This window comes from Idiotropiscis lumnitzeri, chromosome 4 (assembly GCF_059441095.1).
Source record: "Idiotropiscis lumnitzeri isolate Australia: NSW breed Sydney's pygmy pipehorse chromosome 4, RoL_Ilum_1.0, whole genome shotgun sequence".
Taxonomy (NCBI): Eukaryota; Metazoa; Chordata; class Actinopteri; order Syngnathiformes; family Syngnathidae; genus Idiotropiscis; species Idiotropiscis lumnitzeri.
Window position 1 is genome coordinate 13,662,033 of NC_142394.1, and position 18,110 is coordinate 13,680,142.

The 18,110-nt window shown below is 37.7% G+C and overlaps 2 protein-coding genes across 2 annotated transcripts; both read right to left on the minus strand.

Moving 5' to 3' along the window:
* Positions 1 to 5,236: 5,236 nt before the first annotated feature.
* Positions 5,237 to 8,911, minus strand: LOC148338216 (uncharacterized). Its single transcript, XM_088292342.1, has 5 exons — positions 8,790 to 8,911; positions 7,936 to 8,247; positions 5,975 to 6,229; positions 5,675 to 5,887; positions 5,237 to 5,590 (listed from the first exon to the last, which is right to left on the minus strand). Exons 1-5 carry the CDS (start codon positions 8,836 to 8,838, stop codon positions 5,430 to 5,432), a joined length of 990 nt encoding a protein of 329 aa, XP_088148468.1. The 5' UTR covers positions 8,839 to 8,911; the 3' UTR covers positions 5,237 to 5,429.
* A 6,546-nt stretch (positions 8,912 to 15,457) lies between these two features.
* On the minus strand, positions 15,458 to 16,857 carry LOC148338217 (uncharacterized). The gene is made up of 4 exons (XM_088292343.1): positions 16,756 to 16,857; positions 16,338 to 16,682; positions 16,032 to 16,142; positions 15,458 to 15,950 (listed from the first exon to the last, which is right to left on the minus strand). Exons 1-4 carry the CDS (start codon positions 16,802 to 16,804, stop codon positions 15,859 to 15,861), a joined length of 597 nt encoding a protein of 198 aa, XP_088148469.1. The 5' UTR covers positions 16,805 to 16,857; the 3' UTR covers positions 15,458 to 15,858.
* Positions 16,858 to 18,110: the final 1,253 nt, after the last annotated feature.

Here is an 18,110-nt window from a genome sequence, read left to right on the forward strand (position 1 = left end):
AAAAAAGAATCGAAAACGTAGGAAAGATCGGCTTGCACCGCACTGAATATATTACAGATTTAAAAAGTTTGGTGAATGTGTGCAAAATGTGTCGACTTGAAGGTGAAAAAAAAATGATTGTGAAAAGATTCGGCCCCAGCACAGTCATGACCGTCGATGAAGAGTGAAAGATATTGTCCTTAGAGAAGTATTAGACAGACATCAGCCACATCCTGACGAGCGGTTGCAGATTGCTCAACAGCATGTGACTCATGGCCGTGCGGCCTTTACACCTCCACACACTCTATCTCATATTCAGCAACTGCCTGATTTACTGTAAAATTCAAAACAAGCCCCACCCTTTGTTGCTCCTCGGGGGAGGAGGGGGAGAGTTTGAGGTGGTCGTCCAATTCCATGGACTGTGCAGATCAGACAGCTGCAGGCAACTTCAGATTTACTCTTCTTATCTTTCGGTTTAAAAAGAAAGAGGAAGGAAAAGTTTCAAAAGTTGCACAGGTAAATCATCTCATTAGCCAAAAAGACCAACGAGCCGTCTTGCTGTCGAATCGTCGGGTTCAAAAAAAGTCTTTACGTGTTGAAGTGTTTCAGTTTTCTTATTAAAACTTAAGGCTGAGCAGTATACAAGATTGTTGTCATTGTTTTGAGTTCCTTCGAGGTATTCGTGCATTTTTTATTGGCAAAGTGTTGGACACGAACCAAGAGTTGTCCTCAGGTTCCCTCAAATTGGATGCAAAAGAATCACAAAGTTCAATTTTCAAACGGGTTAAATTATTTCAATCCAGATTAGTACAATTGCTTACAACAGTTAAGTTGTCTTTAACTTTTAAGTTCAATACATTTGCATTGAATCTGTTTTTGCATTTATGAGCAATACATTGGAATAAATTTTTTTATTCTTAAGTAAACTTGTTATTTTCCTATATTTACAGTGTTTCCTGTTGCCTAAAGCACATTTTTGTAACTATTTGCTATTTTTGCAAAACTCTTCACACAAATAAAAACAAATATTTTAATGACAACCCATTGCAATTCTCTTTCAAGAGCAAATGAAGTCTTGCTGAACTCTTCCATTTTTGTGTATCAAACAATTCAAAATTATTAGTAAGCACACAATGTGTCCAACTACACACTGATAGGAAGAATTAAAAAACATCTTTCCTTTGCTTTCTCTGTGCACACGGTAGGCTTTGCTCTGCTCCCTCCATGTGTACTCACAGCTTTCTTGTGGCGTATTTCTAGTGCACAGGTTGCAAAGTGAACTAATTATCCAGAAGTGTTTTCACCTGTGACAGAGCCGCAAAACAGAAGCGTGTAAATAATCGCCCATGAATGTGTATGTCTTGATCATTTGGAAATTGAGTGTAAAGTCAGAGTTTTTTTTTTGCTATTAGTTTTGCAAACTCTATGAGAGGTTTTGCGATAGGTATTACATTTTAGAAATTGTTTTGCAAAAATCACTTTAATAGTTTGAGCCATCAGAAAAAAAAACTGTTAGCCCGGGTTGATGTTCAAACTGTGCATAATGTTAATGTGGCTTACAAAAATATTCAATATCATTTTTAGAAATAATATCACTGCCTAGTTTTTTATTAGCTACTGTATTTTGATGTTGAACTATTGTGATACTTGGAGTAAAAATTTTGAAACATGAGCGAATCCTACTCAGTGTTGTAGGCAACTGGAGCCTATGACAGTTCACTTTGGGTGAAAGGCAGAGATGAGTAGACTCTCGACTCTCAACTGGCCGGCAGTCAATCACAGGGCACTTAAATTAGTCACACTCATTCACATGATCACTGAGTGGTAAACTGAAGCAAAGCTGCCCACTGGGGACATAGGCAAGTGAAGCGCAACACTATATGGGACTTATTTTATAAGTGATTAAATTGAAAATCTGGCAAAATACTCATCGTCATTTAGGAAGAGTGTTGACGGCATTTTAATGAAGCTACAAGAACAACCAAGCTTAAAATATATATTTGCTCTCATATATTTAAAAACATTTTTGAAATAAAAAAAATAGTTTGGGTTGTACAACACACAACATTAAAACAAGGGACTCCAAAGCATTTACATAAAGATTTAGGCAGATTTCAAAGAACAATGTCTTGAGCCACCAGTTTGGGTTTATAGTTTTATATCTTTGGCATGGTAGAGTCTGATCACATGGATCTGTCACAATAAAATGTTCAGTTTATTGAAATGTCGTTTAGTCTATCTTTTTCACAGATCAAGCATTGCGCATTTTTTTTTAAATTACTTGTAATGAAATCTAAGATGTGGCGTGGGCGCTTAACTTGACGCAACGCAAAAGATTAAGATAAAATGGCAAAGAACTCTTGGAGCTTTTTTATGACACTTGTGTTGCATTATCAATTATTTGCTTGGTAGATTATGTCAGTCAAAAGTTCAACTGAGTTTTCGGCAGAACGTTCAGTTAAAAACAATCTCAGTTGGGTGTTTGAGGACACTACAACCATCACAGACCATAAAAATGTTTGATGGGGCTGTGAATGAGCTAAATGGTTGACTGGGATCGCCAAACTTTGACCTCGAATTACCAATCCTAATTAATCATAGTCAACGAAGAATATATATATATATATATATATATATATATATATATATATATATATATATATATATATAAAATACAAACACATTGTGGAGCACTTTACATAAAAAATTGGGTCATGTTGCAAAGGGTGTTAAAAGGAAGAAGTCAAGCCTATAATGGGGAGCAAAGGTTTGACCACCACGCCCATGACCAAATGCAGATAGGACTTGGTAACATGCTTATAAAGTTCACTCTCAATCTTCTTCCTGTTGAATTGCTTTTCCACAATGTTCACTGTGAGTTGATTTTTCTTCAAGTGCATTCATTGGGCAATAATTGTGGCAAGCAAGACTTAATGCAGTTCTGCTGTGTAAAATATGGGGGGAAAAAGCTAAAGTAAATCAGCATAACAACTAAATGCAGCTTCACCATGTTTACTTTGAACTCTGGGCTCAAGGTTTATATTCAAGCAGCATTTCTTGAATGTATTCAGGACTGAAATGATCTATTCTTCGACTGATTGGGAGCCATTGTAAAGCCTTTGGGACTGCGGCACAGGAGGTTTTGCAGGGTGGCAAGGAGTGGCAGCTGCCACCACTACCTTAGGTTTTGCCACGCCCCCTGCCAAACCAATGATTCTAACATTTTCCTTATTTTGTCGCCATAGTGTGTATGAATATTTGAATAAAAATTTTTGAGTTTACTCCCAGACTCCGACTCACCATCCATTCAAGAAGCATATCGTCCCATCATCTAATGCTGGGCTTACACCTAACAATTTTCACAGTCTCAGACTAAAAACTGGATGTTTTAGACTTTTATGGGAGTCTTTGCACTCCAGTGGTCTCGATCATTTTGTGGAAAGTGTTACTCTACTCAGTACTAACTATGGTCCCAGTAATCACATTTTACTATGAGTGAGACACTAATGGCGATTGGCGGACATTTAGAGCATATCAGGGCAACGTACTGCCCTGGACCCATATTTGCTACCTCCACAGTCTCTCACCGGCCCTCACAATGACCTTGAAGTCAAAGTAAAAGATAACATATGCAGTGCATATTTTATTTTTTATTTATTTAAAGTTGTGCTTTCAGTTTATGTGGCTGCGGGTACAAGCGGTTTAGTGAGCAACTTACAGAATGTCTACATCAGGCGTGGGCAAACTACGGCCCGGGGGCCACATGTGGCCCGTTAAACAATTTGATCCGGCCCGCCAAACTTGAAAAAAATTAATTGAATAAACCTTGTTCATGTTTTATTTTCTGTGTTGAAATGCTTCTGTTCATTTTCATTTAAAATTAAATGGGTTTTTTTTTTTCTCAGGACTGTGATGCAGAAATGCTAAACACCAATTCCTCCAGGCATCCCACACCAGTAAATGCGAAAAGTAAAAAGTTTCCGTTAATTTGTTGATTAGACAGTTGCCGAATCGTTTCCTAAAGTAGATCGTGCTTCTGATGATGTTTCAGGAAGGGTAATTGTACATTTAATAACGTTCCAATAATGATCTTTTCAACAGTTGAAATCCCAAATGATGTGAAAAGAGAAGAAAAGCTAGAAGGAAAGCAGAAGTATGTGCATCATGGAAACAACATTCCTGCTGACTGGGACTTGTGATATTTTGTTATCTTGAAACGCGACAAACATCTGCGCGTTGATCGAAATGAAAATAAACATCCACACGAGCACACTGCAAAGGATTTTTTTTTTCTTTGGTTTATTGCAGTCCCCAAACATTTTACACCTAGCAATTGAATGAATACATTCAATATGAAATGCCTCGCATTCAATTCGAAAAGCCAGTCAAATTTGTTTGCATGTTTGCAATGGACATAGGTGAACAAGTATTCACAAGCCATAGCAGCAATCATATTGGCCTTTGCAGGTGCACTTTTACTTTCAACAGAAAAAAGAAAAAAAAATTATACTACTTTTAGTCGTAATACAGTAATTATCCATCCATCTAAACATGCTCATGATTCTTACAACCAGTTATCATTCTCATTTCAGAGTTCTCTTCTTTAAATATTTTTTTTTTATAAGGCAACAATCCACAATCAGTTTCAAATGCAGTGCAATCTTGGCTCCTCCAACGAAGAAGTCTTTTGCTCAAGTATGACATGGCAAAATTCTGAATCAGGAGTTTTTTTTTTATGATAAAATAGACCTTTTTTTTTTGTTTATATAAAGTCATTTGGCAGTGGGTCATCACATTTTTAATAAAGGTATTAACTTAATGTGTAATCAGAAAAAAAAGCTACTCAGTTTTGAAGACTACTCCCACACTAGAGATGAAGTGAAGTTATGGCAAACTGATATGTGTATATTTTGCCATATACTTCATTTGTTTCTTTATTTATTTATTTATACGGCAGTGTCAAGTTTCCATGCCCGTTTTCAATTTAAGCATGATTAATTTTCTAAATATATAGTCAGTCCATGAGTAAGTTCTTGTCAGTATTTCAGGCCGACACACGTGCACCCAGTCCGTCCCGCGTCAGCGACGGGACATCGGCGTAGAGAAAATCATTTCTACGTCTCACGTAGGTGCCGCACAAGTGGACATGCAGCCAAAGGAAGATAAAGAAAAAATAAATAAATAAAAACAGGCACAGACACACACACACACGTATCCACGGTGAAATGAAAATAATATGGGACACACGTCATTGAAGTATGAGGGACTGAAATATCCAAGAACAATGTTTTTTTTTTTTTTTTTTTTATTTGGCTGTCAGGGGTGCGGCATATGACCTCTAGGCCATTTGGTTGATCTTGCAGGGTGGACCTGAAATACTGACGAAAACCTACAGACGGACTAAAACACTGTCGAATGCCCACCTTTGAAAATAACAACAACAACAAAAATCACCTGACATGGGCATAAATGCTTGCATCGTTTTTCATTCGACGAGGACGCTCGGAGAACTTCACTTGGCCATACTCCACCGCCACGTCTTCTCTCATTTTTAATGACATCCTCGGCTGATTAGCGATCCGGATGTCAGCGTACGTCAAGTCCTCTTCATCTTTGACCAAAGACAAAAATTGGAGAAGGAATGAAAACTTTAGCAAAAAGCTGTGTTCAAACCACAAATGGCCAAAATCTGTACCTTCGATACTGCTTCGCTTTTTCTTCTGCTTGTAGACAACTGCCAATCCGATCATTAAGAGGATGAACAATGCTGAGAGAATTCCCCCCATTATAGGAAAATAATTATTTTGAGGGCTCGTGGATCCATAGATGGGATTGTCACACTTTTTTTTTTGTATTTCTGGCATCCACTGAGCTATGTGCGTCCCATTCGAGGTGCAGTTAATGAACACTACAAACACACAAATAAACAAAAACATCAACAACCAGCAAACAGTATTCAGCATCACCGTAGTTCCCCGATGAATTTATTTCTCACCACAAGATAGATGAACTTCTTTTTGTAATTCACTGACGTTATTTCTAACAGAGCAGGTTAGTTGTCCTGAGATGTTTTGTTTCAGGGTGATGTTGTTTACGTGCACATCCCCTGAGAGGAGATCGGATTTTTGTAGTGGTTTTTGGTTCAGGCTCCAAATGTATTGAAGACTGTCCCCTCTCGTTGAGGAGCAATACACCGGCTGCTTTCCTTGGATTTGACACTCCGTGGCCACATGGACGGAGGTTACAAGATCTGAGAGAAACACACAAACTGTTCATACTGGCATAAAACGGCTCGATGGTTCCCATTATTTTATTGGTTGAAAAGCGGACATTTAGACAAAGACTAAATGTATACATCACTATGTGGGAGCTGAATCTATGCTGCCTGAACTGAAGCGAGGCGAGTGAACCACTATGCTATCAGTGACTTCATAGTACAATTTATGTGTTCTGGAATATAAATACCAACTAAGGGCAGACAAACAGACAAAAGCAGGAAGTGAGAGTATGGGAATGTGCATGTGGTTGGAGTGGACACAAAGTAAAGAGCAAAATGTGTCCAATTGTCATTTAGTCTCAAGATTTGATGCTAAAACCAGACATATGTTGGAGCTTTGTAAACTGTGACCATCTAGGAGCTTTTTGTCCTTGTCAGCAAAAGAAACAAATCTTGTGGACTTAAATGGATATCGACCACAGTATTTGGCCATTTTTGGGTCAAAATCAATCTCACTTGTTCGAAATAACCCTTTCACTACAAATATTAATGCAGCATCGTAATCATGTCTTGTGAGAATTTGAGAGGCATTTTAATAGGGTGAGCGGCAAGAGCCACAAATCACCTTGCATTGAAAAAAAATCCATGTCTAGCTAAATTTGTAGCAAAAAAAAACATACTGTACATAAAACGACACATTTCCACCAAGCAGTATGGTTTGGTTCACTTTACTGAAATACGCATTTTTTTTGTGGTTTTTTTTTGCAGTAAGCCAGCCCTCCCTCAATATCTCCATTTGATTCAAAATGGCCGTCTCTTAACTGGAACATGTAAGAGGGAACACATTACTACTATTCTGGCCTCCCTGTGAACTTTCGAGTCATTTTCAAAATTCTGTTGCAGCACTTTTTCAGATGTAGTTCTTGTTTGAGTGCTCAATAAATAAATTGAGTTGAGTGCTTCTGCTGTAAAGCGTCCCAAAATGTCTCATGCATACAGTCCCACTTTAGTTGATGTATGCCGCTGTCCATGTAACTGACGTGTTGCAAATAATGGAATGTAAGAGTAAAATGGGAAAAAAATATTTGGTCCCATAAATTAATTTAGGAATTTTCACATTTCATTTTTTTTCTGAACCATATCTTGGTGAAAAATAGGTTAAACATATGTATCGATTAAATTACTTTTGATGATGATTTTTTTTTCCCAAACAAAAGGATAAAGTTTGAGTGAAAAAAAAGCAAATATTGTCATTAACTGAACAAAGAAAGACAAACGACAGACAAACGAATATTTGTCGGGTGACTTAAAGAGGGCTATACACAAGTGATGCACTCATAAGCTGAGACATTTGGAGTATTTTTTTACAAGAAGCTCTATATAGTCTTGATACCCTACTATCCAAAAAGTCTGAATTTGCTTAAGCCTGCTTTGCACACCATCCATCCCATCTGATTTGGGGCAAGATATGGGGTACATCTTTTACAGGTGGTGAGCCAATCGCAAAGCACATAGCAATAAACGCTGATTCACGCTCAAATACACACCCTATGGATAATTTAGAGTCTCCAATTACCCTACCATGAATTAGAGATGTAGTATCAAGTAGCCATCGAAAAAATCCACAGCCACACAGTCATTGCTAACTTCTACCACTCTGTGACTGGAAGCACCATTTTCTTTTTTCCACTGGACCACTGTTTGGAAATTACAAGATCATTCTTTTTTTAGATATTCACCTTGAATGAACAGCTGCAGTGTCCGAGTCTCGGTTTCAATTCCACTGCTGTTAAAGATCCGAAGAGTATAGTTTGCACTATCACTTCTGCTCAGGTTTTCAATTGTCAACGTCCTATCGCTTTGGGTGAAGTTGAATCTTGTGGATTCATTTTTGGGAAATTTGCCCTTTCTCCATGTTAAAATCTTTTTTCCATTTGTCTCCCAGCTAAATCTAAATGGGACTTCATTCAACAATAGGAGGACTATTTTTCCAGCCAGTGGTCCGTAACACTGCGCTCCAGCTCTTGTGCCATCACACAGCTTGTCCGCACCTAGAAAAGAATAATGGAACAATTAATCACATGAAGAGCTCTTGTTCATGAAGCCAAATTTAAAAGTGATCGATAACTCATTGTGTCTTTTTGGATGAGTGGTTGAAATAAATCTTTTAAGAATTATTAATATCAATAATATTAATATTTGCTGATCTGGTAAAGTAATGTTTTTATTGTTGTGAAAATAATGTAAATTGATTTTTACAGTTTTTGGGAAAAGAGATCTCACAAATAATCATTCCACCTAGAATGAAGCGTTAAGTTGTCTGTGACTGTCATACGCCACATTTCGCATATGTAGCATTAAATAAATATTTCATGACATGTAAATTATTTCATTGCCCTACATTTTACATTCAGTTACAATAAATTGCTGAATTATTTATCTACCAAATGTTTAAAGACATTTTCTTCAACTTAATTGCCACTGTTCCAAAAGGATTGGCAATTTGAGACAACAAATGGCAACGGACCGAACGAGCTTAAAAGCAAACACATGAATCCATAATTGCTGCAACTGTAAGAACGAAATGTCTAACCTTGAGAAACTGTGAAGAGCCATACCACAAGTCCAACTGTTGCTCTCATAGCTTTGACAACCAACTCAGCTGCCTCGAAAAGGATGTGAGAGCAGTTTTTGAATTTGTTCTTTTTATCCTGATTGCAGAGAGGAAAGGGAAGTTCTACTTCTTGTTTTATCAACTTTACGTGTGAAGGCCTTCGTTTCAGAATCCCTCCAGCTCAAAAGGAGAAAAATAATGTCAGGTAGCCTGGAGCTCCTTTACACAGACACAACTTGCATAGTTCCCTTAAATAACCTAGTTATATTCTTTTATTTATTTTTTTTATCTTTTTATATTTTTTTTAATATATGTATATAATTTCTTACACTGTGTTGACGTTTGTTGCACACAATTGAATATACAGTGCCTTGCAAAAGTGTTCTCCTATTTGGCTTTGTTCTTCTTGTTTTTTTTTAAACCCATTTTGTGCCCTCAAATTAAAATCATTTTTAAATCTGAATTTAAGAGAATGGATCTGCACAAAAGTCAAGGTTTTGGCATCAAATAAGAATGAGATATATTAAAAAAATACAAAACCAACCAATTACCTTCAAAGGTCGCAGAATCGGTGAAATCAAGTCCACTCATGTACAATCTAAGTGTTACATGACTTTTTAGTAAGACACACCTTTTCTGAAAGGCCTCAGAGTTTGCAACACCAACGCTAGAGGAGCTGTTTGCGGAACACAGCCATGAAGCACAAGTCAGAGGCAAAGTTGCAGAGAGGTAAGAGACAGGGTTGAGTTAAAAAATAAAAAGCCAAATCTGTGATGATCCCCAACAAGTCCATCCCAATCAAATAGAAATAGAAATCTGCTCAAAAACTTTCAAGTTGACTGAGCCTCAAATGGCTGAAGGAATCACAATAACTACACATTAACTTTACTGTTTTGAGGCATTTATACAACCTGCACCAGTTAAAATGAATTTTAACAGACCTTCACAGTTGTTACTTGCTTAGGTGCTTAATTGGTTGGGAATCAGTTGAACATTATAGTCCACTGTTCAATTATTTGAGGCGATGCCATGCATAATTGTCAACTCATTTGTGTCTCTCATTCGGATGTCATGCTCAATACTCAAAAATAATGAGCATTGCATTGTGTCACTGGAAATGCACTTTCCCTCATTATTGTGCTTTGGCTCCCTCTTCTGGTAAAGCAGGGTATTAACAAACAGCATGCAATAGTGTACAAACAGTACTGTAAATATGTTTTGTCTTCTTTTTATTTGCAGTATATTTTGGTGCACAGATTCAGACAGAATTTATTATTCATTGTGTATGCTATTTACAATATACAATTAAAGCAATTTCTACTTTACCCCCAAGAGACCTAATGCAAAATAAAGAAAATAAAGAGGACCGGTTATCCAGTAGGAAATACATATAATCAAAGGAAATCTGAATTAATCTTGATGATACGGATGAGCCACTTAAATGCTGGAGTGGGCCACATTTTTTCATAAGTGGGAGGCTACATAGGACTACGCACTTCTTAACCAGATGCGCAAGATATAAAAAAAAATAAAAAATGAAAAAAAACTACTTTAAATACAGACAAACTGTGTGCATCCATGCAAAATATGTGCTCTTTTACATTTTTCAATGCTAGTATAAAATATCGACAAATCTAACCCAAAAGAAAGGGTTTGAGTAACATATAACCACATCCATTTTTTTTTTCAGTGCAAAGGGCTTACATCACATACATGAAAAAATATGATTCACGGACGTCACAACACAGCTGAACAAAAGAATCAACATTAAGTGCAGGAACTCCTTTTGTATTTTTTTTCCTACAAAAATGAACTCACTCCAGACTTTAATATTATTGAGGTACAATGTTTTTCATGCAAATCATTCCAAAGCCGCAAAAATAATCATCATAAAAATAATAGGCCGACTCATGTTGTCCTATAGGGCAGTGTCAGAGTAAACACAATTAACATGTCTGCTATCTTGTGGTGATTGGTGGTAATATAACTACAACTACGATAACAACAACAATTTTCTATAATTATAACTAACAACAAACTACAGACGACACCCCAATATTTGCAGTACCCCCCCCCAATATTTTGCATATTTTTGTTTTTTCCCAGTGTTCCCAGAATGTTGACCTCCAGTTCCCAGCTTTTCCATGGAAAACGTGTATTGAATGTTTATCAATGTTTTTTGAAGAATTTGGGGGTTTGTAAAAAAAAAAAATGTTTTTTTTTCTTCACGAAGAGGCCATTCAAAGTGAGGGCCAGGAGTGGCCCATCCCTGCTCTTATACACTAGTGTATACATTCATCATGCAGATCTGGGGAAAGTGTATGTACGATTGGATTTTTATTTTCACAGACTTGGCTGTATGCATGGCTCGGCTCATGAAAAAAATAAATTGCCCTTGTCTCATCTTCTAGGTGCTGAAAACTGAACTTGGCCATATCGTCTGTCTCTTGCATCCTCCAGTACGTCCCGTGGTGCATTAAGATAAATTATTTCCTGGGCTCCCTCAACTGTGGAGACAGTTGCACACAAATATGTTAATACTCCATGTATATGCAAAAACAGTGAGAGAAAACACCACAATTAGCTGCATATAAACATATAGAGTACATAGTCAAAACAGTGACTCACAACAAGTGTACCGCCACACATTGCCGTTCTGAGAGAGCTCATGAAACGTGCTGTCGGAAATAATCTAATTTCACTTAAAGATCCAGTTAGAGGTACGCTTGACCCACTTTACGATGAGTAATAAACCTATTTTAAAAATACTCACATTTTTTTTTTAGCGCAAGTGGCCTAGATGCTTGTTGTGCATTGCTTATTGTCCAGTGAGCTGCTTAAATGACATTGTTTTGTGTTTTTCAGCGAAATGCTTCGGCGCTGTGTTGCGATGCATTGTTCATATTCTGGGAAGCTCAATGTGTGTATGCGTCTGCGTGTGCGTGTCTGTTCGTGTGTGTGCGTGGGTCGTAAGTCGAGTTGAACAGCGAGTGGGCGATCAAAACTGCAATCCATCCCGACGCAAGCTCTGAACAAAGGCAGTAGGGACAAGCTTGAGTTATCAGCGAGGTAAGAATTTTTTGTCTCCAGCTCCCCAGCAATCCTAATGAGAACAAGTTCTAAAAAATATGTTTGAACAATGGACTTGTCATAAATCCATCAAAACAAACTAGTTTAATTGAAAAAAAAAAAATTTGCCTTCTTGTGTCTCGAGTGTAGAAGATCACCACTCCAGTCATTAAGAGAATGATCACTGCCAAAAAGCAGTTACGAATTTTCAGCACTAAACCTGTTTTGGCAAAATACAAACATTTTGTGTTGTTATGGAGAAGACTGTAAAACAGCCAAAAATTCATTTATAAAATGAAAAAAAGAAACTGAGCTCATTCTTTCAGTATTCATACTTGTTAGGCTTTTCCAGCGATCGCTGGAAAATTGTGGCTGGACTCTTAAAACGCAGACACAGGAAAAGATGGGTTACAAAGATATTTATTATTACACTGAATATTCAGTTATCCAAACATCTAGGTATAGAGGTATCCATGTATTAGGTTATATCTATAATTACAACCGTCGACGAAAACGATTAACACAAAGCGCTGGTGGAATAACTCACACCAGGAAAAAGGAATCACGACGGAACGAAAAAGGCTTGCAAAAGGCAAGCAAACAAATAACGAAAATAGCTTACCGCAAAAGGGCAAGAAGCGGACCAATGAGTGAAAAGAGAACAGAAACGAACCGAGCATTAGCTGGAGACGAAAAGAACAAAACGCTGAACACAACACACAAAGCAAGAACACTATCGATACATGAGCAATGTGGGATAATAATCCGACGTTGACTTGTCAGTGTTGGTGGCTTAAGTAGTGTGTAATCAGTAGGTGAATGAGAGTCAGGTGTGGAGCTGGTGGGCGCACAAATTTGTACAGAAACTGTGCGGTAATCTATCAATAATTTACTCTAAACGTAGGAGTCAAGTCAAAAATACTTCAACTATTTATTTGAAACTTCCAGGCCCATTGATAGAAAACAATGAAAAAAATTGTGCGCTGTTTATAACCTTGACGTCCCCTTCTAAATCTAATATGTCACAGATATTGGTAAATATGGTGACTCCACTGGACCGAGTTGCGATACAAATACACAATCGGTGGCTGAAAATATTACAGGTATTGTTATTAAAAAACTACCACTTTCTTTTTCTCGGCTACCGATGTGATTTCTAACATAGCCATCCTGAGACGTGCTGTCTCAGTATGATGCTGTTTGCTTGAACATGTCCGGAGAGGAGCTCTGTGCTAGGGCTGGGCGATAAACCGAAAATTTACCGTTACCGAAATTTATTACAATGACCGAAATCATTTTGCCCATGTCGGTAAATTCGGTGTTAAAAAAAAAGAAAAGCCTTTTCTGTCTGCGGCAATGTTCATGCCCCTTTAAGACCGCCACAGCGCCTCTAGTCACGTGACTCCACCCGTCTGATCGAGAAAGAAAACAGACGTCGCTCTCGTTGCTGGCGATTCAAATCCAGAAGCTTTTTCACCACCCACAACACAACCATGCTGTGCTGAAAGTTCAAAGTGAGAAGCAAGGTTCGACAAGTGACAACAGCCCATGAACGGAGGCGACACCATACGAGAGAACGTCTCAGAGGTGGACGCGATAGCCTAGCACATAGCTAAAGATAAAGCACCTCTAGTTACAGAGGAGCGCACAGGATTTAAACGCTTCATGAAAGCCGTATTTCCCGATATGGACTACATCGGGCCGGGAGCTTAGACATGTCAAGCATTTTGCATCTACATCCGACTTGTGGTCGGGTCGCAACATGGATCCCGGATTGAGCCTGACTGTGCATTACATAAATGACAAGTGGCGACTGCGCACCAGAGTACTCGAGACGGCACATTTCCCCCGATGATGCCCACTTGTTTATTTGGCTTGCATTGACATTTTCTTTCATTTTACTTAGCATTTTTTTAATTTGGCTTTATTTACATCATGCGAGCATCTTGGCGCAATCTATTTGCAGTAAAAGATTTTGCAAGAGGGACCCTTTTTCTTTGTGACATTGTTCAAGTCATGCAAAGCAAGCTATTTGGAATGTTTATTCAAATGATTTTTGTACTTTTATTTTTCATTGAAAGTAATGTGTACCAGTTGGTCAATAAAAAACATTTATGTTGATTTTAGTCCACGGGGGAAATTTATCGTGCATTTATCGTTATCGAGGTAAAATTGCTCAATTTCTCGCGATATTGATTTGAGGTCATATCGCCCAGCCCTACTCTGTGCCCTGTACTGTATGGTTTCTATTGCGCAATTTCAACAGATTAGCTGTGGCAGAAATCTACACTCAACTGAGTGCCAGTTCATTAAAACGTGTGGTCAATCAGAAAAGTCTGAGCTTGAGAAAGTGTGAGGAGCATCACCAATAGTAAAGCTGAAGTCCTCATGATGTTTTTAGGCTGACGCTCAGGAAAGTGTTGAGTGAGCAGTTTAATTTTTTTTATTTCTTTTTTTTTTAATTTCCTAGGCAGGGAGGGAAAGGAAGTTCAAGTTCCCGTTTATTTTCTTTCTCACTTTTTAATTGACAATAAGGTAGACATTCTCAAGTCTTCTTTTTGAAATTCATATACATATACACATCCATCCATCAATCCATTATCTGTACGGCTTGTCCTCACAAGGACATATATATATATATATATATATATATATAGAAATTAGGGCTGTCAAAATTAAAGCATTAACTCAGGTGATTAATCCAAAATATTTAAACTTTTTAACTCAGTTAACTCAGTTTGATTTACTTCAAAAATAATTTGCATACTTTGCAAATATTGTGCCATATTAGCTGTCTTTAGCACGTCTCAGAACAAAACACTGTTTAGGTTACCACTGGGCCTTGCAAACCAACACTGCTGGAGTGTGGCGCTTGTGGGAAGTTTTGAGTAATGTTTCGAAAATAAATGTCTGCAAAGATGTCTCCATTTAGATCGTATTCAAGAATCCAAGAAAGCTATTAGAACAGTCTTTGAATCAAATATACTTCATATTTGGTGATTTTGCATCAATTCCAAGTTATTATTCAAGTAAATATCTGTTTTACGCTTCGAAAAAAATAGTAGTTGAAAAATGTGATTAATTATGATTAATCATGGAATTTTTTGTGGTTTAGCTGTATATATATATATATATAATTTATTTTTATTTTTTTGATATTTTGATATTCATATACATAAGTATGTTTAAGGTTAAAAAAAAGAGTTTTGGGAATTTTGGGGGAAAAGACAAGGCAAGGCACTTTTATTTATGGAGCACATTTCATTTTCATACACAAGGCAAGTCAATGTGCTTCACACAAAAAGAGATACAACACCTAAAAGCATTAACAAACACCGCTGTTAACAACATTCAAAAGCAAAGCAGACCCACCATGACATAATTAGCACAACAAAAGGTACTGCGCACAAGTTAATTACAATTAACACAATTAGAAATTTGTAAACGGTTGTTTAAACACTGTACTCTAAAATATTTGCAAAACAGCATCAAAGTCAGCCATATAATACAACTCATAATACATTATTACCAGAGTTGAGCAGGGGGCGGAACGGTCTGGCCTTCCAGCCCGGCCGGACGCCCATTTTTGGAGCGGGAGGATGTAGGGTGACAAATTTTAAAAAAGGGCTCCATTAAGCAAGGCCGGGGCGGGACGGTGGACAACTGGTGGGCACGATGGCCTCATAGTGAAGAGGTCGTGGGATCGATTCAGGCCCCGGCCTTCCTGTGTGGAGTTCGCATGTTCTCCACTTGCCTGTGTGGGTTTTCTCCCGGTACTCCGTGTCCTCCCACATTCCAAAAACATGCATGACAGGTTGATTGAGGTGTAAGTGTGAGAGAGGGTGGTTCCGGGGGCCAACATTTTTTCTGAATGAGGTCGGACCGGTAACTAGGTCGCAGATGGAGGGCGGGGACTGGCTGGCAGAAAAGGGGCAAGTCCCCAGCTCTGATTATTACCCTGAGAATTATATTTGCTGGTTTAATTTAGTCCGTGATGAAAATTGTTTTGCACATGATCATTTGTTTTCCAGAATTCTACAGCAATTTTTTTTTTCTTCGATTTACTTGAACCTGGACAAAAGTCGGAAAATTAAAATCATTATTTTTGTCACGACAATTTGTTCGTACAATATGTCTGTGAGCAAGACGTACCTGACCGCCTGTTTCGCCTTCTTTTCTTGTACACGCAACAAGACAAGACCACAATTACGAGTAAAGCGGCGAGTGCTGAGCAAACTGGAATCAGGATGGGAAAACGGTTTTCTGAAAATAAGAGGCAAGAAAAATACAAATGCGCAATTCATGTAATACTGACATTGGATATGATGGACAAACAATAAAGTGGAACCTCCAAAATTGAGGCTTTACTTTAACCTGAAATAAAAAATTTCAAGATCATTTTGCTCAATTCACAAAAATAGAAGCGTCTGCTTTCATATTTGAAATCTTAATACTTACCCTGAACATCCAGTTCCACCGTGATCATTTTGACATTGCGCCCGTTCGGGTCAAAGACTTCAACTATATATTGACCCGAGTCAGCCTTCTCAACATTGGAAATTTTTAAAGTCCCATTGTTCATGAAGAACTCTGTTCTGTTCCTGAAGGCTTCCTGTATCACCAGCTTTTCTTTTTTCATCGTAAACACAATGAAGGGCCCGCTGGGAAGCATTTTCTTGCATCGCAGCTGATGGCCGCTCACGTCGGGCATCAATTGCATGAAAACCGACCCTCCAAGAGTGACAGAGCAATGAGAGTTCTCCAATGTACTGTTACATTTTGAATCACCGGGAGGAAGAAAACCTGCAAGTAGGAGCAAAACATTCAAACTTAGACTTCATTGTTATTGAAAAGTTCCTCCTGATGAATACGTTACCATTTGCTGTTCCACCAAACAGCAGAAGAAGAATGACAGCCTGGACCATATTCTTGCCTTCTATATTACGAGCGATGTAGAGAGACTTCGAATCATCAGTAATTTGACAGGATACGTACGGGTACTGTCAAGAAGGAAGGAAGTTGAGTAAAGTGTCTCACTTCTCCTTTGAAGGCCTCGAGCTGTCTGTCACTCAATTTGAATCCAAAATCACAGTTTCAAGGTTCTAGCCTGGCACCACCTTCAGTAAACGGTGAAAACAGATAAATGGACAACTAGTGGACTTTAGTACTGCATGTCATTTTTACATGCAAAAGTATTCCGATTATTTGCACTGCTGTTGACATCAAACAACGGAGCTGCTGAAGAGGTGAAAATGGACTGTTTAAAAAAAAAAAACACAAGGTAAGCACATTCTTTGCTTGCTTTATTATATACTGGATTCATCGAGATTTATGTACAATGAGTTACATTTGTTGAAAGCCTTTTTCTTCATGACTAAATACATAAATTGTGTTATATTCTTATTTAGACTTTTCTCCTGCATTGTACGTTTATTTGACACATATTCCTAATGTCACAAAAAAAACAGTTTAACTTTCTAGAATTTTGAAAACATATTGTGTGCTTTCAAAATTTGTATTTTAAAGTTATCTTTAATGTTTACGTGTTTTAAAATTATCTTTCCGCAAATTTTGTCACAATATAAAATATCAAACATGTACAATACATTAATATATTGGATACATTTTTTTTGGGGGGGGGGGCAAAAGAACATGAAAATATATGTAAAAGTATTGCAGTGCACACGTCCGCCCGTCACTATTGCCTTCATAGATGGATTGGTTCATATTTTACCTGAAAGGAAAACATCCAGCATTTGTGAGGTAGCAGAGTCTTCGAATACAGTCAAAGAGCTGCAGTACAAAACAGTCTACAGCCAAACCACCCATAACATTTGAAAGAAAATCTACAATGCAACATTAAATATATTATGATCAAATTATGAATATCGTCATCCCGATAAGGCAATGGCCCAGCCTGTGGCCAACAGGTGTCAGGAACTATGTTGATGTTGGTATGAATTGAGCCTTTATTTAGTCAAAAGTAGAGGTTTTCCACAATCTTATGGCATGTTGGTGTCAAGGAACTGTTGAAGTGAGATGAGGAGTTTCATTTATACAGTACAATACAATATAAGTGACAAAAGGTGTTTTGTGTCCATTTTGTGGCATCTATGCCCTATTATGAACCTTTTTCTTTTTTTTTGGGTGGGGGTGTCAAGGGACGACACTAATTACTTACTGATTTTCACTATTTACACCAGGCCGTTGCCCCTCTCCTCCATGAGTATT

Bases quoted from the DNA above. Each gene is read 5' to 3' on its own strand.
- LOC148338217 (XM_088292343.1), bottom strand. From the start codon at position 16,804: ATGGTCCAGGCTGTCATTCTTCTTCTGCTGTTTGGTGGAACAGCAAAT. The intron at 16,143-16,337 runs GTAAGTATTAAG...TCTTATTTTCAG, and splicing joins GGTGGAACTGGATGTTCAGG to AAAACCGTTTTCCCATCCTG. The intron at 15,951-16,031 runs GTACGTCTTGCT...ACTTTTGTCCAG, and splicing joins AAGGCGAAACAGGCGGTCAG to GTTCAAGTAAATCGAAGAAA.
- LOC148338216 (XM_088292342.1), bottom strand. From the start codon at position 8,838: ATGAGAGCAACAGTTGGACTTGTGGTATGGCTCTTCACAGTTTCTCAA. The intron at 6,230-7,935 runs GTGAATATCTAA...TGTTTCTCTCAG, and splicing joins ACTGCAGCTGTTCATTCAAG to ATCTTGTAACCTCCGTCCAT. The intron at 5,888-5,974 runs GTGAGAAATAAA...GTGTGTTTGTAG, and splicing joins AGAAGTTCATCTATCTTGTG to TGTTCATTAACTGCACCTCG.